This window comes from Chenopodium album, chromosome 7 (genome assembly GCF_948465745.1).
Source record: "Chenopodium album chromosome 7, dcCheAlbu1.1, whole genome shotgun sequence".
Lineage (NCBI taxonomy): Eukaryota > Viridiplantae > Streptophyta > Magnoliopsida > Caryophyllales > Amaranthaceae > Chenopodium > Chenopodium album.
In genome coordinates, this window is record NC_137840.1 from 72173830 (window position 1) to 72197526 (window position 23697).

General features: G+C 33.4%; 3 protein-coding genes across 3 annotated transcripts; 1 reads left to right on the forward strand and 2 right to left on the reverse strand.

The window, feature by feature from the left end:
• Positions 1 to 3: 3 nt before the first annotated feature.
• Positions 4 to 5520, reverse strand: LOC145639448 (uncharacterized). The gene is made up of 9 exons (XM_081690688.1): positions 4951 to 5520; positions 4075 to 4184; positions 3623 to 3691; positions 3325 to 3440; positions 3191 to 3245; positions 1937 to 2057; positions 1316 to 1363; positions 1126 to 1220; positions 4 to 824 (listed from the first exon to the last, which is right to left on the reverse strand). The coding sequence occupies exons 1-9, from the start codon at positions 5030 to 5032 to the stop codon at positions 723 to 725; spliced, it is 798 nt and encodes a 265-aa protein (XP_081546814.1). The 5' UTR covers positions 5033 to 5520; the 3' UTR covers positions 4 to 722.
• Positions 5521 to 7500: 1980 nt separating this feature from the next.
• LOC145638403 (ribosome production factor 2 homolog) lies at positions 7501 to 11636 on the reverse strand. Its single transcript, XM_081689372.1, has 7 exons — positions 11502 to 11636; positions 11233 to 11309; positions 10942 to 11145; positions 8480 to 8725; positions 8147 to 8389; positions 7930 to 7995; positions 7501 to 7802 (listed from the first exon to the last, which is right to left on the reverse strand). Exons 2-7 carry the CDS (start codon positions 11299 to 11301, stop codon positions 7674 to 7676), a joined length of 957 nt encoding a protein of 318 aa, XP_081545498.1. The 5' UTR covers positions 11302 to 11309; positions 11502 to 11636; the 3' UTR covers positions 7501 to 7673.
• A 2988-nt stretch (positions 11637 to 14624) lies between these two features.
• LOC145639450 (uncharacterized) lies at positions 14625 to 19591 on the forward strand. The gene is made up of 5 exons (XM_081690689.1): positions 14625 to 15169; positions 16073 to 16483; positions 17002 to 17094; positions 17560 to 17699; positions 18929 to 19591. Exons 1-5 carry the CDS (start codon positions 14747 to 14749, stop codon positions 19365 to 19367), a joined length of 1506 nt encoding a protein of 501 aa, XP_081546815.1. The 5' UTR covers positions 14625 to 14746; the 3' UTR covers positions 19368 to 19591.
• The last annotated feature ends 4106 nt before the right edge of the window (positions 19592 to 23697 follow it).

A 23697-nucleotide genomic window follows, 5' to 3' on the forward strand; every position in this document is an offset into this window, starting at 1 on the left:
AAATTCGTAATATAGTTAGCCCTATTATTAATATTCTAGCTAAAATGATTAACATTCACACCAACATGCAAGGACAATATAGTATTTTATGCTTCTGAATGAGCAAAGAATTCTGATTAAAAATCAAGGTGCTCCTATCGTCCTATCATGGTTAGAAAGTTGAGCTTGACAGTTCGATCTACCTTTCACACCTTCCCATCAAAGCATGATAGAAAAGATAAACTCGGTCCCTGAGCTAGTGTCTCCAAATCACTCCTTCCATCACCATTACCACTCACCAATCTGACCAGAGAATGAAGATCTGCTAGCTGCTTCTGCTTCTGCTTCCTCTTCCAGGAGATTGAACATTAACATTCTTGCCTCTAAAAAATTCTAAGAAAAACGCACTAAAGCGACGACGTGAACATCCAATTAAGAATACCCAAGCCCTAAAAATGGCATATTTTCATTGACAAGATAAAAACTGGCCACACCTATAGCAATTCAGTTAGGTACTAGAACTGCTGATTTATGACCGTGTGTGCTTACAAAAGCCACTCCTAAAATCAAATTGACAATGAATCCGGGTTTCAAGATGGCACACCAAATCTTCTAGGACCAGCACCATCTAGTTAGGTATCAAAGACAGAATTTCCCGTGGAAGGAATGGACTAATTCAATAAGAGAATAAAGGTTTCCAACATCTTGCATCTAACTTTCATCTTAGTTCTCTTGAAAGCTACCTATTTAGAGAGAAGACTATATGATGGCAGGTCTTCAAGCCGAATAATGTCCTCAAGCATCATTTCTTTCTCAAGCTGACGGCGTGTAGCCTTCATCACCGCCTACAAAGACCAAATATAAAATAAAATGATAAGCAAACGTCAGACTTCAAGCGAACTAGAACCAACTTAAACAAAGTTCAGTCATTGCAGTAAAAGATAGACCAAAACCAAGCATTCCAAGACAGAGAAGTACAAAAAGACTTGCAAGTTGGCTGGGTCCAAAGACACAGAAGTACAAAAAAGAGCAAAATAGAGCTTTAGGCCAAGGCAATTGAAAAATTAAATGAGTTTAGAGATGACACATACAAATGCAAAAGACCCGTTTTCAACTACTGCAAGATTTTTGCTGAAGAGAACTTACATTAAAGTCCATGTACGAAGCATGCATCTCAAGCCAAAGATGGTCAAGCAGCTTGAAGGTGATGCAATAGAGCAGATCAAATGCTGAATCATTTTCTGGAAAAGGAAAAGGCAATGTCATCTAAGTAACATTGATCACACAAGTCAATATCCCAAAAAAATTGGGTGATATGTAAGGGTGATGAAATTACCAGATAGGCATTTTAGAAAAATTGCTCCCACCAGTGTTCGTGGCTTGACTGGACAAATGAAGCATGATTTGTCAGCACAATTAGAAAGTTTGAGTGAGAACATTACTTTGATTAATTATCACAGAGAAACTGTGAATTCTACATTTATTCAGGAACTATAGTGCAGATGCAGTGTTTAAACAGATGAATTGAAAATTTTCAGACACCAACTTACCGAAGGAGAAAGGCCAATGTTCTCTACATCAAACATAATTGTTTATATACCCAAAGCATTGACACGTATCTAGGATAAATTTTAAGTTTAATTATACAACTCTACTAAGAGAAAACGAGTTTGTGGAACCACCAAATCCTATGGTACATGAAATTTATATGTCCAATACCATGTCACATCGCTCTACAACAACAATTCGAAGAAGAAACCTTTTTAAATATCAATACAAAGCAATCGCATGACTCAATCTGGACAAAACATTTCATATTGTAAGGCCAAGAACTATAAACGTCGAAAGAAAACTACAAAGTTATTTCTCTTCAAGTAGCAAAATAATGAACACAAAAATCAGAACTTATAAATCCAGACAGCTAATAACACAATTCAAATTAATAGAGAAAATGCACCTGCTTCAAGATCTAACATCTGGATCAGCATGAAGGTAATATTCACACCTGCTACAGCAAATGGGTATTCCCACATAGCCCGATCTCCCTCCTGCTTACGCAGAAGGTCCTGAAAGGATTTCTAGATAACACAAGCAGATAGTGCATGTCAGCATACCTATTAAAAACAGTAAAAAGCAGAAAGGGGAGTGAATTTGAGCTGTGAGATAGCTAAAACTGGCTTGTGTATAGAGTATAGACATGCAATGATGTTCCATGTTTGTAATCATAAATAAATCTCTCCATATGACTAATTTGACATTATGTTCACAGGTAGTAAGAAATAACTAACACACATCAAACAACATTGAGAAGAGCTGATGGCAAAAAAAGGTGCATTGAACTTAAAAAGAACCAGACTAAACACCATGAAAATATATTCATCATAATTTAAAAATGACAAGCATGTAATAAAATGATCTACCCTTTTATTAATTTGCATTATACAAGTGTGCATCAATTCTTCATAGCCTAGAATACTTTCAAAATCAAACAACTCTTAATTTAATTTTGTTCATGGACCAGAGCCTAGAGCTAGAGCTGGAGTGCAAGTGTTCCTGTGGCATACCCCAACTACTGCACACCATAATATCACATAGTTAATCACAGCTTAATAACTAAAATAACTCATGTGCATTAGTGCCCTTTGTGACAAACTGCACTTAACAGCCTGATATTTCCAAGCATGCGATTACTAGTTCCCACTCTCATAAAGTCAACATGCACTTTCATTCACACCTTTTTATTTGGTTTGAAGAACCCCCTCAATATCGCTTTTTAATAGGATCTTGTACCATTTGCGCCATATCTATTAAATGCCATAAAATAACCTCCCCCTAACTAAAAAACTGGGGAAATACAGAATGAAGTGTCAAAATACCATAATAAGAAGTCAGAGATAGTTTAAATGATGAATCAAGATACCATGGCCAAAAAGTCAAAGAGCCTTTGATACTGGAGCATTCAGAACTGTCCAAGATATATACAAACAATTCTAATTATTAAATGCCTCCATCATTTAAAACACCATGACAAGGAAACTAAGGGGAGGCAAACTTCTCCATATCTAACTCATTAAATCCAGACCGAAAGTCTTAACAAAATAAACAAATTTACAACGATATACACATAAATGTTAGTAATGTCTTTTATAAATGCTGATTTGAGTCAGTAATCTGATGTTTAAAGTGGAAAGAAAAGGAAATGATAACATACCGGAAAATTTTTAGCAAAAAACAACAAGTTCTCCAATGATATAAAGCCGCCACCCCTGTTGAACATTGAAAATTAAGTTAAGTACTATGATTTAACAAAACAGAGTTAGACTGAACAAAAGAATGCTGAGATACCTAAAATCTGTGGATGGATCTTTCCCCTGCCATCCCATCTCCTTCCATTGTTCAGATATCAAATCATTAAGTTCTTCACCAGGAAAGGAAGCATTCCACAACGCCCTCAAAGCTTCCTTCGCAAATCACCACCAAGAAACTAGAGTCAGTAGCAGCATTACTCTCCAAGTCTCTAGTTACAAATTAATGTTAGCTAAACAGGCTTGAGAAGACGAAAAATATAGTAACCCATCACATTCGACACATTGCTTATATTAGATCTCTACGAAAACCCTACGATGGGAATGGCAGGAGGTACCTGATGTTCTGGGTTTGAACTGTCATAGGGAACATCAATACGACTCTGCAACCGTTGCAAGCACTCTTCCTGAAAACACATGAGCCAAAAACAAAGAAACTCAGATATCCTATGAGAACAACTCATATGAGCATGTTCTACAAATGAGAGAAAGAATGCAGATGACACACATAAAAAGCTAATTTTCTAATTCAATGAAACAAGATGTAAATCTAAAACACTTATGACATAAAACTAATTTGTCTTGATACGACATTTATTATCTGGTACATCACTGCTCACACGAGCAAATGGGTACCGGAAACATGACTAGTGAAAAAGCTTCACAACAAATTCGTATTGATATCAGCTGAGAAAGGTATCATGTTAAGAGCAACAGATCAATGGTATAAGTGACACTAAAAAAAGGAGAAATATTAATTGGTTAGCTGCTTTAATCTCAAAATAATAACCTGTGTTGGAGTCAAATCAAACGATGGCCGAGCATCACTATCTCTTCTTTGAGCACAAACACACGAAAGACCTTTACCTATCCAAGCTGTTGATCCCGCAACAACTTCAGCTGCAAACAATAACCATCGCTGATGTAAGAAAATGCCAAAAACCACTAAATTCTAAAAACTACCCAAACAAACACAATCAATTTGACACAAATTGATAACAAAACCCCTTAAATTAATAAACATCAAAATCAACTAACTCATTCTCTCAAACTAATCCAGCACCAACTTTATTTAATTGTTCCGAGCAACAACGAAACCAAACATAATCCACTCAACAGCAGAATATCTACCAAACAAATCAACAAAAAATATATATAAAACTAAACATTTCCTTCTATAAAATAAGGAAATCACCATTTCTATATAAGACTATGGGTGGATGCAGTTGATCCATATTTTTTCCACTCAAATTTGCTGACAAATGATCAGAAAAAATCATTACAACAGCAACAATTCTTCCACAATTATTACACAAAATTTATTTCAACAAATCGTTACAGCAGTTAGCCTACCACACACATATTCATATTCATATAAATAATAATCTGTTGAAGACTCAGTAAATGACGAACGTGACGCCAAACATAATAATGAAGACTCCAGTCATTCTCTCAACATTCAATTTCCAGCTAACTCACAGCTTTTACCATCAAATTGACTCAATACTATAAACTAACATCATCAACTATTCAATTACATCATCGAATTAATTAATTATTACTGGTATTTTAAAATTAACATTCAATGAATTATGAATTAATCATACTTGCATCATTCCACTTGTTATCTACATAAAAGAGGAGAGAGAAAATGGAGAGAGAGTACCGGAATTCGTATGGTAAGAGCCACGGTCCAAACTCTGAGAAATTCGGCGAACAGCGACAAACGAACCACCGCGGTCGTCCATTTTCCGGAGAAAACCTTATTTTCCGGCGTAAGCGAGCTCAAATTTTCAGTTCATTCCGGCAAATTTCCGCCGGAAAACTTATTATCAATACGAAAATGGAGGAAAAAATGCGAAACTCTCGCGAGTTTTTTCGAATGCAAAAAAAAGCAAAAATAACAAAGTATAATGCGAAGAAAACTGCAAGAATCGACGCTGTAAAGTGTCGCAAAAAGAAAAATGACACTCTCCAAGAAATCGAACCGCCAAAAAACGCCGATCTCGAACTGAAACTCAACGCAGAAATCAAGAAATGATTTCTTTAACGAGGAAAAAAAGAGAAAATATTAGCTTCTGAGAGAGAAATTAGGGTTTCGAGATCTGCAATATAATCGCCATTGTTGGAGCTTGAAAGTTTCTCTCTCTTATTTCAGTGCTTTCTCTCTCTTCAAACTCGCACTCTTTCTCTCTCTATATATGCGCGGAGGCGTTAATTGTTTGTTAGGAAGGTGGTAGTAAAGCGCAGTGTTTTACGACTTTTATTTTATTTTAAAATTTTAATTATTGGTTAGTTATAGTAAACATATGTAATTAAATTAATTATGTATATATTGGATTTCCATCCCAATTTTATGATAAAGTTTCTTAATTAATTGGTTTTTTAATGTTATATTGTAATGATCTTTTTTGACTTGTAAAAAAGGTACTAAAAGGTATGATAATTATTAATAGTGCTTTGGTAAGGACATAATAATGGGGGTATTATAGTCCATGTATGTGTTACAAATTACAAGAGGTGGTGTGATATAAAAGCAAAGTTGATTGCTAGGCTTTGGGGAATGGAAATTGGAAAGTATGTTGGTTTAAAAATCGGGTGGTATAAACTACTTTCTCCGTTTCTAAATTAATTTATTTTGATTTATAGCCATACATCTCAATTACCGCATAAGTTAACCTTTTATAAAGCTTTTCGTTACTTGTATCAATAAAGAAAATATGCAATTATTCAAAATTTAACTTGCGACATAAAGTAATCAAGTGCTTTATATTTTGAGAAGTGCAAGTATTGAAATTACGTTATTAAAATATAATACCGGTAGCTCTTGCAAAATCTTGTAAATAAAAAAGTAATGTATGTTTATTTAATTGTGTTTCAAAAAATTTAATGCCTTTATTTTAAATTATGGAATATTAGTCTTTAGAAGCATAATACCTCTATTTTATATTATGGAGTATCAATGTCACTTTAAAATACAAATGCAATATATAAATTCAAGTATATAATTAGTTTAAAATAATGAATGCAAAACACTAAACAAATTATGGGTAGGGTAGACATGGTCTAACTTTTAAGTAGCCTTTATAAATGCTTAGGACACTAATTCAAACATGACACAGTCACATGGTTGACCATGGTCTTTTTCAATGGTGGTCAAGTGTGGTCTAAGACTTTTTCGTAAGAACAAACCTTGAGAATTTAATTTCATTTTGATTTGATGCTAACTTAATTAATATTAATAGAGATAATTGTCCGATAGGGAGGTACTAATTGTAGTCATAATATATATTATGATGAGACTGCAATGAATCAATCGTCATCAAAGTAGTTGTCCCTTTTTCGTAGGATATTTATGTTAAAGATTAATTATATGTTATTAATACACGGAAAATATATCTCGTTCATTAGTACGAAGTACAAATGAGAAATGAGAGTATTTTCATGACTTATAATAGAGGGTGTAAAATAATATAACTTACTTTAATGATCAGTATTTTCAATCAAACAGTATTGTCAAGGTATATGCAAACTCAATACAATAAAATGCAAATAGCCATTACATTATTGAGTAAAAGACTATCTTTACACATTAGTCTAAAGCTCAATAGGGACCAATGAAGTTAACCTTTCTATTATCATAGACATAAAGATGTTCCCCTCATAAGCTCATATGATGAGAAAGATGTACTCTATATCAAACATAATTAAGACTAATTGTATAGATTGTAATTTTTAACTTTGAGGTTTGGAAACCCTAATTCCCACTTCTAAAGTGCTTAGACCACTAATCCAGGGCGAGTTGACTCATGTAAGGTTCTAGCCTGATAGGATAGTTGTGCTTACCTTAATATGAAAAATAGCAAAATCACGGTATTACAAAAATAAATAATAATAATAAAACTGAAAAGGCAAACACGGAACATTGCGGCATGCCCCATGATAGATTTAGGTGCATAGGCACCACCATGAGTGTACTAATGATAGTGAGAGGATCTAATGATCTATAGTTAGGTTTGGGATTGCAATAGATTGTAACAATACAAAAGAACATAACTACTTTAAACTAGAGAAGCTAGGGTTTCTATCACATGGGTTGTTGATAACATACACCATGTTGGATATGATGCTAAAACCCCACCCCATTTACCCCACCGAAAGTGTTTTGCTTCTTCTTGTTTGCGCATGATCATATATCTATTCTCATAATATATAGTTGCTCAAAAAAGTCTCTTTCTTTTGGTCCACACGCATCCATCATCATAAACCTCATACAAGAATGCTCTGTAATTTCAAAGTTTTCATGTCTAAAAGTAAACATCTTTTGATTAGAGTTGGGATAATTGTGATTACAAGTCAAAATTGTGATTGCCAAGCGTGACAGGCGTCTCAGGTAGAAACTTCTTCTCCCTTCTGCTTTTTTGAAGCTTGTGTGTCCGCATCCCCCTTGTTCTTCTTGGCTTCTCGGCGTTCCCTCTTTACTCCCTTGGCTTTGTAAGGAATTGCCATGTCTCCCAACTAAATATCAAAGATTAGATGTTAGATTGTTGGAAATCACGGATTGTTTCATGAAATTGCAAATGTTTGGCATGTAACACTATAACAGGGATGTTTTATAATTAAAATGGAAATGAGTTAAGCTAACCTTCTGATCTGGAATGTAAATCTTTCCTGTCTTGCCCAGTAAAGGATCTCCTTTGACATTTTTCAACTGCATTATAAGAATTAATAAACGCAAAGGTTAATGAATTAAAGGCATTAAAAAGAAAAGGGAAAAAAAAAAAATGATTTTAGTGTTTTTTCTTTTCATTTAGCGATTAGGCCTTATCAGAGGAATGATGCGGAAATATAGTAAAGCCGACCTTCTTCTTTGTGCGGTCTGGGGCAGTCTTCATAGCTTCTTTCCTCAAACCTTCATTAGGAAGACGATGTCGCCTGACTACCAAATCCATGGAAGGGCCAACTTCAACCAATTCCATTCTTGGAACAACAGTTCCAGATTTCTTTAGTCTCAAAGCACAGTGACTGAGGTATACCCTATTTGAAGAAATAGCAGTGCATACGTAAATTCGGTCAACTCCAGCAAGATTCAAATTTTCGATTACCTGCAAAAGTTGTATTCAACAAACATATTATGCCACCATAGTAAACACAATTAATTATAACAAATATATTCAAGGTCTTGGAGAAAATACCTCCCCTCTCAACAATTCTAAGAGAACTTCCTTCAAATGCTTCAGCTCGTCAACACTCTCAAATCCTTCACCAATGAAAGCTATTAAAGGTTTGGACCCCATCTTCGGGGAAATCTTTTTATCATATGAGAAAGATTGGAGTGATCTATAATTCTCAACCCCAACTTCTACAAGGTCATAGACGTGATTATCATAGAATCGCCCCATAACAAGATTGTCAGGCCGCTTTTTAGAGTGAGAACCAAACTGCAAAACAGCAATTAAACAAACAAATGAATTAGCTGGTCGATGAGACAATAAACATCTAGAAGCTGATAATAGGCTAATAGCATGCCTTCAGACGGCTTCAGTAGTAACTTGCAAAACAATACAAAAGTATTATTCAATATAGAGTGTATATCAGTAACAAATTTTCTACTTTTGTCTTGCAAAACCACATTAACAAGCAATACCAAATTTAAGGTCCTCTGTAAGCCTGATTCAGCTCCAATTCATAAAAATGTGAGGTAACAATATAGCTAAATTTATAACTACCTTTTCCATGAAAGATAGGAGCCTCACCCAACATAAAGCTTCACTACTAACACAAAAAATAAACAAGGAACACAGACATCCACTTCTCAATTCTCCATCAGTTATATGGAGATTGGAGAGAGAGGGGCAAAGTCCGGAAACTAAAGGACATAAAATTACAGGGAAACTTAGAACTGACTATACAGAGAACAGAGAGCATTGAGACCTTAGAATATTTCAATTAGCAAGAATTCTTTCAACCTTTACCAGTACATGAGATTATGGTGACTGTCCACAATTTAGACTAGTTACATTTCTTTTTCTAAGACCTAATATAGATGCAACGCAGCACTGACAAGTTTAGTCATAACATGTAGTCATCATTTAAAAAACCAAGTTTATAGCACACACTTCCATCCCAAAAATAATGTCAATATATCAGTTTTCCAGAAGAAAGTTGTTTATCTTTTTAAACTCCACTCACAAAAAACCAAACTAGACTCACTTAAGCAAACCAAAAAGACTTCTTTTTGAACTTCACATACATCAAATTACTTTTAAAAATGTTGTTAAAGTATTTCAAAATACTTTGTCCTTCATTTTTATCAGGGCACACAAATTCTTAAGATCTAGAGATTTTTCAATGGCAAGAATTCTTTCAATAATTGCCATATAAGGCATTAGGACGATGCTCTACAATTTTGACATAATACACTTCTTTTTTGAACGACCAAATACAGAAGAAATGACATTCACTTTTGAAACAAAAGGATATAAACTTTTAGCCATGCACTTGCGAAATTAAGCTCATGTTTCGATAAGCATGGAAATAAGTTTATATCTCACACTTCCGTTCCAAAAAGTAATGTCACTACTTCTATACCAGTTCGTTCAAAAGGAAATGCCACTAGTATCAACATACTTGTTAGTTGTTACCGATAAAAGTATACTTGAATGTAGTTTCAAACTTCAAATACATAACACAAAATTGTTTACAAGTTGAATTATAATTTTGTACAAGTTGAAGCCCCAATTGAATTATACTTTGTGTGTCTTAAAGTACGAAAAGTTAATAATATCATGGAACTGGGGCTTCTGGGGTACAAAAATTGTTGCAACAATGGATTTTGGGGTACAAAATTTGCAATAACACTGGATTTGGGGTGCAAAAATTGTTGCACCACTTGATGCGGGGGGACAAAATTTGCAGCAAATATCAATCCAAGTGACTATGCAAACACCCCCCAAGATTCATGACCACTAGGATAGTGATTATAAAGCCTTCTTGCAGTTCAATGTGGTTAATTATCCAAGCCCACCGATTTAGCAAGGTCCATATTCTTTATGGAATTTTATCTTGCTAACAGTTTTAGAGCCACCCTGGAAGTTCAGAAGTTTTAATTTCATTACATGCAGAAGCAGAGCAGTGTAAGGAATGGATATGACCCAAGGACTATGTGATTGTATGTTATTATATTCCTTCATATATATTGTTGAGTGCTAGGCTTTGATTAGTTTGATTTACTTGGTTAGTCAACCCAACACTTGACGAACGTGGAAAGCCCACAAATTTCGAAGAAAAGAGACTATCATAAGAGCAAGTAGATGTTGTACTACGCCATGCCATACGCATTGAAAAGTACGCCAACGAACTTACACTGGCAGCACAGCTATAGTAAACGGCACACCTCTTACAGAATGTTTGACAATAAATTTCTAACTGAAGTGCATCAATACTAGCAAGCATGTGTTAACATCATTATTTTCAAATACCAATCTAACAGTCTAACCACGTATAATGAGCACTAACAAAAACTAATACAACACAACCCAAAAGGTGCACATCAATATACACAACCATTTTCCACGACTCCACGAACAATAGGTACTTATATAAACATGGGACAATATCAGAAATTTAACAGCAAACGAATAAACGTTGTACTCACCACGAAGAGGGCGCAATCAGTCTTTTGAGAGAAGAACTCCAAATTAGTCTCCCCCCCAGCTTCAAAGGGCCTAATTTTGTCATTCTTCCTAGTATACTTGACTGAATTCTCCTTCTTAAGATGATAAAGCTCAGTTAAAACTGAATTAAGCACATTACTTGTTTTTGTACCATGAACAAACAATGTCTTCTTCTCATTTTCAACCTACCCAAATCAACAAATTCCAGAAATTACCCACCAAAATACTACACAAAAAATGGGGAAATTATAGCAAATCTCAACATAACTTACAAGTTTAGGGGCTCGTTTCTCAAGAATTCGTCTACCTCTGTGAGTTTTAGCTGTTTTAATCTCCAACATTTCTACAACTGTAACAATCAATATTCATAAATCAACGAAAATAAAATCAAATAGAATGGAATTGTTATACTAATTAGATGCTTAAATAGGTTTAATTCGAGATTGAATTTATGGAGCAAAAATGGGGGATAAATTAATAAAAATAAGTGAAATAAAAAGTGAAAAAAAAAGGGGAGGAGAGAGAAAATGAAGGTACGAACAGTGGGTTTACAGAGGTAAGCACGGTGAGTGATGGTCGTCGAGGCGGAAGCGGGGAGGGTGTATGGTCGTCGGCTGCGAGCAGGTTTAACTGAAAGAGAAGGAGAGAGGCGGAGGCTATTGTTTTGTTAACAAAGGGTACAAGGAGGGTTTTTGCTTCTACCACTTGACCTATAATTTCCCTTTTTTTTTTCTTTTTTTTTTTTTTTTTTTTTTTTTTTTGGAATAGAGGCTTTGTTCATTCCATGAACATATTTTAGTGTTGGTTCAAAAAAAAAAACTAGTTTTGGTACCCGTGTGATGTCCGGGTTGTTTATTGAATTTTAAGATAGATTTTTAATCTATATGTCAAATTTTAAAACATATCATTGATATAAAATTAGTTAGGAATTGATGTGTTTTTGTGATGATTTAAACTATATAGTAGGCATGCAATGACTAATAATAACATTGGTAAAAAACATTTCTTAACTCGTAACCTAAAATAATGACCCTGTCCAAAATGACTCTAGTTAATTGATTAGAATATATTATAAATAATGGATGTGGTGCATTATGAGCTAATTCTTTCGCTGCAAAAAAATACTATGATACAAAAAAATAAATTTATATGATAATTTATGAGTGTAATAATTTTTTTTTATAAAATTATAATTTAATTTGTACATATGAAATATTGGTACTTTATCGAAAATAAAACTCTAAATTAACAATTTTATCCTAAAATTATATCCAAATTTGATTGAAAATAGAATTCTAAATTAATTTTTTTATCATACAAATTGAATTCTATATAAGTCTACCCTACGTGGCGCGACACTTGGCGAAAAGTTGGAACGCCAAGTGTCGCTATCTCGTCGTCTGACTAAAAGTTTAGCTTTATATATTAGTTATATGATTTACTCATAAAAAAAAAAACAAATAAGCTAGATTATCAATAAAAAAAATAACCTCCGTTTCATAATGTTAGTCCCATATACTATTTTGGGCGTTTCAAAAAGTACTACCCATATTGAATATATTTCATTTATGACTTGATTTTTTTTTTACTTTAATTGATTGTGGATTGATGACATGACTCTAAGTAGGGAAATTTTTACCTTAAATTATGCAATTATGACTTGTGCTTTCCTAATGAAAAATAAAAAAAGTTAAATAAGGTAAACTAATTATAAAATCTGTTGTACTTTAATGTTAGATTCCAAATATATTTGTTTTCTTATTTTATGTGATTGATTCTATATGGGACTAACATTATGAAACGGAGGGAGTATAAGCGCAGTGTAAAGTAAATCAAGCCTTAATCAATACTGTAATAATTTAATTTAAGTATAAATAAGACAAATTAAAGCAAGATTGGTGGAGTGGGAAATGTCGGTAAAGTCCTTCTTTATTACTTTCTTTTATCTATTTATTGAAACAATTCCGATAGGTATCCATAAGATTATAAGCGGTGTTTTTTTGTTTTTGTTTTTGTTTTGTTTTGTTTTGTTTTTTTTTTTTTTTTTTTTTGTGGCAATAGTTACTTATGTAGGGATTACTCGGTCGATCAAGGGTTACTTATTTCGGGGTTACTCAGTCGGACAGGGATTACTTATTTTGGGTTTACTCAGTCGATTAGTACGTTTTCGCGAGGTTACTTAGGGCCTGTTCTGATTTACCGAACTAAACTGAATTGTTTATGTAATGAGGAAAATAGGAATTAAACTGAATTGAATTGATTGGAGCTGAGCTGAAATGAATTGTTTATGTGAGGAGGAAAATAGGAATTGAACTGGAATGAATTGTTTATGTGAGGAGGAAAATAGGAATTGAACTGAAATGAATTGTTTACGTGAGGAGGAAAATAGGAATTGAATTGAATTGAATTGAACTAAATTGTTTACGTAAGGAGAAAATTAGGAACTGAAATGAACTGAACTGATTGGAGCTTAATTGAACTGAACTAAAATGAATTGTTTATGTGAGGAGGAAAATAGGAATTGAACTGAACTGAACTGATTGGAGCTGAACTGAACTGAATTGCTTATGTGAAAAAGGAAGATAGGAATAAAACTGAAGTGCACTGATTGAAGCTGAACTGGAATGAATTGTTTATGTGAGGAGGAAAAATAGGAATTGAATTGAACTGAAATGAAATGAATTGTTTATGTTAGGAGGAAATTAGGAACTAAAACGATTGGAGCTGAACTGAACTGAATTGTTTATGTAAGGAGAAAATTAAGAACCGAAATGAACTGAACTAAAATGAATTGTTTATGTGAGGAGGAAAATATGAATTGAACTAAAATGAACTGATTGGAACTGAACTAAAATGAATTGTTTATGTGAGGAGGAAATTAGGATCTGGACTAAAATTAAGCCGAAGAAACACAGGCCCTAAGTCGAATAATGCGTTGATTTGTGTTTTTTTAAATTATATATAAATCACAAATATTAGTCAAAATAGGTCAAATGATTTTTTTTTCTAGTATTTAGAAGGGTGATGAGAATTGATCCAAACAAGTAAGAAAATATGAAGAAAGAGTATTATTTTGCTAAATGCCAGATTGCTAGAAATATAATGAAGAAGCTGTTGGTAAAAAAAAATCTAAAGGTGATCAACATTAGCTCGGCCCGAAAACAGAGCGAGTTTGGGCAAGCTTAAAAATCTATATTTAGTTAAAAGCCCAAACCCAAAATGCCCGTTTTGGCTCGACAAACCCGCTATTTTTTTTGCGGGTTTGGGCACGAGATATCATGTTAAGGCCCGGGCCACCCCGATTTTTTGTTCACCTCTAAAAAACTCTCTCAACATGGTCTTTATTTTGTTGAGGCTATTCCTGCGTGTTTTCTAGGCTACATAATTATTTTTATCCCTTTTTTGTGCATATCATATATTGATTTATGTGTGTAAATGACATGAATTAGTATTAGCTAAGACAATACTCGTAATAATATAATCTCATCTCCATAAGGTCACATGTTGGAAGCTTGTGAAATATTTTTTTGTTATTAATAGTGACATGGAATAACCGTGAATACGTGACGCAATGTTAGTGCAGATCTCCGTGGCACATAAACGATTTCTAGATTGCTAAATGCTAGCCCGGGTCCAATAACTTGCCCAAGAGGCTAGACCAATGACACCAATCCACCATTAGCCTTTAGCCCATAGCCAGAAGTACAAGACCCAATTTCCCTCTTTTAAAGATAAGGTCGATTAATTACAATAACTGTTCTCCGCCGGCGAAATTCCACCGTCGATATGCAAACTCCGACGAGAATTCTCGACGCATCCAACACTTTCGCCGGAATTTCACTCCGGCGTCGTCAATTCCCTCTCTTCCACCATCACTCTCTCCACTTCCATCACCAATCAATTCCAAATTCCGCTTTCTTCGTTCACCGGAATCATCATCATCCTAGGGTTTCGTGCAGTTTCAGCGACTCTAACCCTAACCCTAGGAGAGAGAATTATCGAGGAGAGAGAGTGAAGGTCGATGCGAAGGCGAAGGACAATGTTTGGAGCGTCGACAATAAGGTGGCGGAAGAGAAGGAGAGAGAAAAAGGGAAGAGAAGGAAGAGAAGAGGGAAGAGTGGTAAGAGAGTGAAGAAGGTTGCTAAAGGCTCTAATGTTATGGTTTCTGGTGCTATGTTGATGGAGCTTGAAACTGTTTTGCAAACTCAGGTAACTAATAATATCATTTTAATTTTTGTCTAATTTTAAGTATATTGTGAATTTTTGATGTCAAATTATTTGAATTTTTGTTATTGTATGAATTTTTGGTTGGTTGAATTATGAACTTCGTACTATGAAGTAGTGTTGTTAGTTTTGGGGAAGTGTCACATGATCAAATTGTAGCTGTAGTTTAAGACAATGGGAGTGTTATATTATGATCAAGATGTAGTTAGAAGGTAATAAAATGCCTGTGCCGTGATCCTCCGTGATCCCAGGATCGCTATAATCTGCCGGCTAGTGCGTCACACTCGTGGTTTTGTGAGGTGTGTGTACCCTCGGTTATATAATACGCACCCCTCCTCACACGTGCACGTGTATTAGATGTCTTGGTATGAACTAGGAACCACCGAACCAGGGAGCATATTATGATTTACTCTTGTGATGACATAGAACGTTCGTTATTAGATATGGCCATATGGGGTGTCTTTTAAAGATGTTTGGGTATTTTTGATGAAAATGAGGTGAATTTGACTATTGTTGTATACACCTGTCTATCTTAGAGTTTGCATTGACTCTATGTCTAGTAACAACCAAATTGTTTGTGGTTTTGGGTTTTTTGCTGATGTAGTATGATACTCGTTAGTCATAAGTGACATACATTGGAAAGATTAGGATTTTGTGCAGAAGTAGATTATTTTCTGGCCAAATTATTTGGTCTTATTGCCTATTAGGCTTAAAAGATGTGCAAAGAAATTTAGTACGAAAAGTATGAACTTGGAGTGTTTTGTTTGTTTGTTTGGTGGTGTTGTGCTATCAAACTTTGGCATTTATGTTGATCTGTTGGGCCAGTTGGGGTCATTGAAGACTTTTATTTACTGATTTTATGTGTGTTGATGAGGGTTATTTTTTCAGGAGCCTGTTATTCGACCAGCATGGAACACATTTGTGAGTAGTTTAAGTGGGATTTGGAAGGGAGTTGGAGCAATCTTTTCACCAATCACAGCTGAAATGGAGCCGGTTGACTTGGGAGGTAAGAGTGAGTATTTGTATGACTGCTATACTCTTTCTCGTGTCCAAGCTGCGCAAGCTGGAGAGAATACATTTCAAGTCCAGAGGAAAACCAATTGGGTTACTCTAAATCCTTATGGTGAGAAAGCACAAGAAAATGGAGGCAGTGACAATGGCAATGGTGGCATGAAAGAAAAAAGTCACAAGGGCAAGGCAGATCATATATTGCCGAAATTTGAGTCTTTTGATTTTACGAAGAGTGATGTGATGGAAGAGGATATCATGGGGTTGGAACCTGGTCTTGTTTTCTTTGAGGTAGATCTCATTACACCATATATCCTCCCCCCCCCCCCCCCCCCCAATTATCACTATTTTTTTTTTTTAAAAATACAAAGTATGTTATACTGCAGTAGATGGAGTGTGTGTGATAACTAATGGAATGTTATACTACAGTGCCTTATGTGAAGTTGTTGACATTGGCTGCTATAATTTTGATACTGGAAGAAGCTTATCCACATTACATATGGAAAATGCTTAATTTTCAACGTTCAAACCCTGCTTAACCATTACTAATTTGACGAACAATATCAAACTGGAAACATGATTATGAAGAGCTCGATGCACATGGAATTTTTAATTTGTTCATTGTCAACAATAATGGATCTCTTTAGTTACAAAATTTTATTATTGAGTAGGCTTTGAATGGCAAGCTTGATTTATTGGCCTTTAGCTTGGAGCCTCGGAGTGTATTAGCTTTCAGTAGTATTCTGTGGTTGTGTGCTTGATTCTTTACCTACTGGCTGATAAGTTCTATGATTTTTTTTCCTCTGCAGGATGGATCTTATTCTAGAGGACCAGTCGACATTCCAGTTGGTGACATTGATGAGTCTGAGTATTATCTTTCACCAACATTCAAGTTTGAGCAAGTAGGTTCTGATTTATGAAATACTTGTGTGAAACGTTGCTGCTTTGTTGTAAAAGTTAGCTGTAGGGACTGGCCAATAAAATAACCCCATGAATTTAGAACCCCAATTCATATAGCACTCATGGATATTTGTCATTCTCTCTTGGGATCAGTTGCTATGGTAGTATATTGCATTTTTAAGATATTTACATTTACATTTGATTCTTGGAGTAAATAATCTTCATGTCAAATTATATGCCCCTATGGTATTATGCTGTGAGGAAATGCATTGTTTGATAAAGTTTATGGGCATCTATTATGATTGGTGATTTGGTACTAACAATAATACTGTTATTTGAATACTCAAGTTCATTGGTCAACCTTTTAACTCTAGATGCTCCAAGATTTATAGTGTTCTTTTAAACAATGCTTCCCTGAATAATATTTGAGTGATTGTCTGACTGGTTTCTATTTGTTTTTTTCTTAGTGTTTAGTTAAAGGATGCCACAAGAGACTGCGTATTGTGCATACTATTGAATTTAGTAATGGTGGCGCAGACATCCAGATACTGAGGGTTGCTGTATATGAAGAGCAATGGGTTGGTCCTGCTAACTTTGAGGAGCAAAGGTACATGTACCTCTTTTGTTCTTGAGTAGGCGAAGAAACTTAGACATCACTGTCATGTTTGTTTTATCTCTAATTTCGTGATGAGTTTTAGTGTTTTACATTTAGCTGGAATTTTGTGATAATCAGTGACTTATATTTCTGCTCTTAATTTTGTTCATTTTTGTGTGTGTGTGTGGGTGAGTTATGATGTGAAGCAATTTTGGACTGATCCTATGACCTCCTTCTTAAATCTGTTTTACATCTTTAAGTTGTCTACTAACCAATAAATATGGTCTCGAAACTTCTGAATGCTGTTTATCTTTGCCTTCCTTCTTTGCATTATAACAGTTAGCATGGTATACTGTGAGTGGATTATTGATCAACAAGTTCATGCATAATATGCTCGGGGTCTTATATTCTAATTGATGCATGTACTAAAAATTTGTGTTTGTCACTGTTTGTTGATGTTGGTGAAGAAATTTTTTGCATAGCAAAACACTCTAGGCTTTTTTAATGTGATTTTTCTAGGAAGGATGTTCTCTGTGCTGTGCAGCTCTTAAAAATAAATCTAAAGCACCTTAGCAATTCAATTTCCTCTTTGCTCCCATTTGTGTATCTACGCAGTATGACTTGTGATAGAAATTTTATCCTTAGAAAAAAAGTTCAAATTGCGTAAGTTATAGATATGTTTAACATCATACTCTCATTGTATAGATACTTATAAAAGATTTCATGTATCGATTTATTGGTTTTAATGAGGATTATGCTGTAAAACTTCAAAATCAGGATTGGCTCTGTTTTTGGTGGATATAATGAGAAAAGATATTCAGTAAAACTCTCTTGAAAAACTTCATTTTAGGAAATCAGTTTATGATACAACAAGTCAATGACTCATTGTTAGTGGGATTATAGATTTGTATGTTTTGCCATTTTATCCCACCTAGAGACATGATTGGGTTTATTGCATATTTTGGACATTTGGTCTACTATATGATGAGATTGCTCTAGAATGCCATCTTAAAGTTGTTAGAACTTGTGCTTGCTATGTAGGATTGTTGATCTTCTGTATGTAACTCAGTGGAACACTGATAATATGGGTAGCAGACGAGCAGTAGTCAGGGTTGCCCCTATACATCTTTGTATGAAGTATACATAATGTAGGCTTATTCTACAAAGTACATTCATACTACTCATTGAACTTCTTATCTTGAAGTCTAACAAGTCCGTTGACTTGAATCTATTTGAAACAGTGAGGTTGAGCTTGATATGAAGCCATTTTCTCAGAGAAAGAGAACGCGTCCATCAGAGCTTGCAGGATCATGGAAGGTGTTTGAGATGAGTGCTACACCCATCTTTGCTGACGAGACAACAGCAGAGATAAGCAACAATCCTCCTTTTGTTCATCTTTGCATGGAGACCATGAAAAAGAGAAACTTGCCAGAGATTCCTGCTTACTTTGGGGAAGAAGAGATGATAGACATGCAGGATGTGGCTGTTCTTTGGCTCCCAGGTGGTGTCACTGCTTATGTTGATGTCGACAATGATGGAATCCTTTGCATTGGAGTTGGGTGGTACTCTGATGAAGGGATCAACCTTGTAATGGAAAGAGATTATGAAACAGATGGGAAACTCAGAGAGGTCCGGTATAATTCTGAGGTTAAGAGGAGGTGGTCAGAACCTCCTGTGTAAATCTTCTGCTACGAGGTTTGTTACACTGTTTTACTCCTAGTGTAAATTTACCTTCATATTTTTTTTTTTCTTTTTTCTTACAGTAAATTATTTCCATCTTTCTTATAATATTGGACGGATGGATTGACTGTAACTCTGTATATGTTCCAATCCAATAAGCGAAATTAGATAGCTGTTATGTGAAAGAGAAGTAATCTGGTATTGAAGGTAATGAAACTTGTAGACTTGGTGAGTTGGGAGGCTTAAGGGTTAAAGTTGATGATACTGCCCAAAGCCCGAAAATTGGCCTTGGGCTTATTTTTACAAGTAAATGAATTTCTGAAGTAGCTCGATCATACTTCCACAATAGCTAGTCTCACTCACACTGTCACAAACTCACAATAGTCATTAGTCATGTTAACCTTTCAACTTATGCGAGAAGGCTATCCACTACCATACTTCGTCTTACATGGTTTCCGGCTTGGATTGGATTTGCCCTGAAAAAAACTTTGTCAATCAACAATCAGCCCAATACACATTAGTTCTTGTCAAAAAAACACATTAGAGAGACTGAAATATATAGCGGAATTCGACTCAATAATTTCAAATGGTTATTTATTTATTTATTTATATCCTTTACTCCATATTTCTAGATGGTGGATTAACAGGTTGTAAGTGTGGTAAAAAAGGTAAATTAGAAGAACAACTCAAATTTTTGTATGAAAGCTTTGAAATTGAAAATGATGCATGCTTTTTTGCACTATTCTTGACATACTCTTCCCATTTTCTTAAAGGTGAAAATAAAGTAATTAATATTGTGATCCAATAGAAAAAAATGAACTCAACCAAGTACAGTGTCAATTACTAGTATTCAGGCACTCGGCTACAAGTTGTTGCCTACTATGACTAAACAATTTTAGAATTTTAATTCTACATTTTTATTTTCCAATTTAAGCATTAAATTGCATTTGCGCCTTCAATCAATTACACTGGTCTATCAAATTAACCCAATCTCACCTTTTTTTTTATTAATTTTTTTAAAAATTATTTTTTATTTTATTTATAATATAGAATAATGATGAGGCATTTGATAAAATCTTTGGTGTCTGAGTCATGGGGTTAAAAGGGTGACTACCTTGTAATCTATCTCTACAAGTCTACCACTAAAGTCTTTCAATGTTTCCTCTTTTTATATCCAAATAGAAACTTCACTAAAAAAAAAGGACCTTGTTTTACAACAACAGTTTCTTCCTATAAAATCAGAATAAACTTCAACATCCAAATTATCCTGCCTCCATTTTTGAACATTCCAAATAGTATAATAAATCCATAGTTTGGTGATTGAAAATTAAGTCTCAACTAATGAATACCTTGATCAAGGTTTAAATGAAGCATAATATTAGAAAATCACAATAATAATAATAATAGAATTTATTTTTACTTCAATAATTAAGAGAATTTTTAGACATAAAAAAGAGGGTTGACACATAGTGGGACCTAGGAGAAATATTGAGCAATCTATAACATCATTAGATTTGTGAAGACTTTTGAGGTTTAATTGGAAATGTTATAATTGCTGCATGGAATTCAGTGGAGTTTGTTCTGTTCCACTTATTATTATCTTTCTTTTCTTCTTCTTCTTGTCAGTTTTTCATTTTTATTCACTGTTCTTCTTTTGGTTGATTAATTGCTTAATTGTTACTTTTGATTTTAACTTCACACGAGTGAAGGATAAATCAGTTGTAAATCTTTTTTCCTAGGTTTCAACCTTATCTTTTCCCCACCTCTTTATCAATCTTTATTGATTTATACATTATACTCTCTGTTTTTATTATTTTACTTAACTTGCTACGTAGTCTTGTAACACACCTTTTAAAGTAGATAAAATACGAATATATCAAAGTAATTTAAACAACTGTAAGAGAACAGAATATAAGGATACGAGGTGCGTATATAAATAATTTGATAATTACTTTCTCAAAGTGCGTGTTATTGATATGCTTTTAAGTAAGAAATGAATTTCAATTTATAAGAAAACACGAATTCATAAAAGCAACTAAATATTGTTACCCACAAGCTAACTATTACCTCAATACCCTAATCACTGGGTAGCAAGATTATGAGAATTATTCTATGGAGTATTAAGCTCTAACTTGATTCTTATACTTTTATTACGAGTACCAAACAATATTGTTTTATAATTGAAAACTTGAGTTGTGCAATTTGTGAGTTTCAAAAACATTTTAGTTTAAAGAATATCAATTTAACAAATTGATTTAGTGAAAGTAGTAAGCTTAAAATTTTAATGACTTCATTTCATGTTAAGTATAGTCATAAACAAAACTTCATTTCATGTTAAGTATAGTCATAAACAAAACTTTATTAAGTATAGTTATACTTTTTCTATTGAACAACAAAACTACATTTCAGTCCATTTAAACAAGGAGGGCTTAATATTTCTTAAAAAAGAGCTTAATATTGAATACTATCTTTGAATTTAATTTTTTTGATGCAAAGTCGGGGGCAGGAAATTAGATTAAAACAAAGTCAAGAAGATACACAAGTTAATTAAGGAGGTTTATCCTCCAATAATACATCATCTTCGTATTTAATTACTTGCTCTACTTTTCCATGTGCGAAGTTTTTGGAGAAATAGTTGAAAGCAACAAAATATGAAGGAAGTTGCATTGGTGGAAGAACAAAGTAAGATAGTTGAGAAATATGGAGTATTAAATAGTTGGGGATCCACTAGTTAGTTAAACTATTACTAAGTTTAGATACCCTAACCACTCTTCATTCCCTATGCACTAAATACTTTTTATTTTTTTAATCTTTGGGGGTTAACCGTTATGTTAGCCGTTAGGTTGTTACTAAAATTGAACGTTTCTTCTTTAAGCTAGGTTAAATCTAGATATTTCCTACGCAAATTACGGGCATAATTCTTTCTCTAATTGTTAATCATGGGAGTGTGATTTGACTAATAGGCCGTGTTTAGGCTGCAAAATGAAACTTTAATTATTTGGAAAAAGGAGGTACCAGACACAAATGGTTTAAAGATTACTAGATTAGCATAATCAAGATATACATAATTTTAAACATTTTAGTGTCAAAATCAAGCCCCATCAAATAGTGAAAGAATTATATTCCATCTCATATTACTTATTCGATTTTACTTTGACTATTATTTTCACTACTAAATATGAAGTAAGTACTCCGTTTTAAGTAAGAAATCATTAGTCTTCTTAAATCTGTTTCAATAATGTGTTTTATAATATTAATTTATAATAGTGATCATATATACGGAGTATAAAAAATTTAAAAATATTTAATGGTCAAATTAAATGTGTGTTTAATTTGGAGAGTTGGATGCCATAGAATGTGAAATTAATTAAGTCAAGACTTATAGAGTATTCTATTTTCTAGACATGACGGGTCTATATATGACTCGATAAGTCGATAATCAAAAGAGTCCCAATTTATAATTATTTTTTTTGTCCTCTAATTACCCTAGTTTTTATCATTACTTAAATTGTCATTACCATCAACAATTTTTTTTTGTAGGGCCTTGATTGGGTCCGTCTTTCTTTCTTTCATTTTTTGGACTCTACTAGGTTGTATATCTCAAATCCAAATACTACTCATTTTAATGAAATATGATCACTCGACACAAGATCGAGTGTTTTTCACTGTTGTTTCCAGCTACTCACTTTTTTTTTATTTTTTTTTATTACGTAGTATTATTATTATTTTTGTTATATATATATATATATATATATATATATATATATATATATATATATATATATATATATATAGGGGAGGGATCCGGTGAGAATAGGTTCATATGTGAGAATTCATACTTATATGAGAACTGATTTTAAATTTAGAACATGTGAGTAAAAATTTAGAACATACGAGTAAAAGTTTAGAACATGTGTCTGAAATTAAAATTTAGAACATTTGAGTAATAATTTAGAACATCTATGTGAGTAATATGTTTAGAACATTTGATTTAAGAATTAGAACAAGTGATTAAAAATTTATAAAATCTGCTTTATGAAATTTTAAACATATAAGTAAAATTTAGAACATCTGATTTAAGATTATGAACATATGATTAAAAATTTAGAACAAACAAATATAGAATATAGAAAGTGTGAGTTAAAAATTTAGAACATACGAGTAAAAAAATATACGCTTTAAAATCTGGAACATATAATTAAAAATCTTAGAACACTCATTTTAAAATTTAGAACATATAAGTTAAAATTTTGGAACAAGTTATTTAAAATTTATAATATCAAACTTCACTAATTTATGGTTTAGAACATGTGAGTACTAAATTAGAACA

Bases quoted from the DNA above. Each gene is read 5' to 3' on its own strand.
- LOC145639448 (XM_081690688.1), bottom strand. From the start codon at position 5,032: ATGGACGACCGCGGTGGTTCGTTTGTCGCTGTTCGCCGAATTTCTCAG. The intron at 2,058-3,190 runs GTATGTTATCAT...TGTGTTATCTAG, and splicing joins TTTTTGCTAAAAATTTTCCG to AAATCCTTTCAGGACCTTCT. The intron at 1,364-1,936 runs GTGCATTTTCTC...TCATTTGTCCAG, and splicing joins GATGTTAGATCTTGAAGCAG to TCAAGCCACGAACACTGGTG.
- LOC145638403 (XM_081689372.1), bottom strand. From the start codon at position 11,301: ATGTTGGAGATTAAAACAGCTAAAACTCACAGAGGTAGACGAATTCTT. The intron at 7,996-8,146 runs GTCGGCTTTACT...CTTATAATGCAG, and splicing joins CAGACCGCACAAAGAAGAAG to TTGAAAAATGTCAAAGGAGA. The intron at 7,803-7,929 runs GTTAGCTTAACT...TTTGATATTTAG, and splicing joins TTTACATTCCAGATCAGAAG to TTGGGAGACATGGCAATTCC.
- LOC145639450 (XM_081690689.1), top strand. From the start codon at position 14,747: ATGCAAACTCCGACGAGAATTCTCGACGCATCCAACACTTTCGCCGGA. The intron at 16,484-17,001 runs GTAGATCTCATT...TTTCCTCTGCAG, and splicing joins CTGGTCTTGTTTTCTTTGAG to GATGGATCTTATTCTAGAGG. The intron at 17,095-17,559 runs GTAGGTTCTGAT...TTTTTTTCTTAG, and splicing joins CAACATTCAAGTTTGAGCAA to TGTTTAGTTAAAGGATGCCA.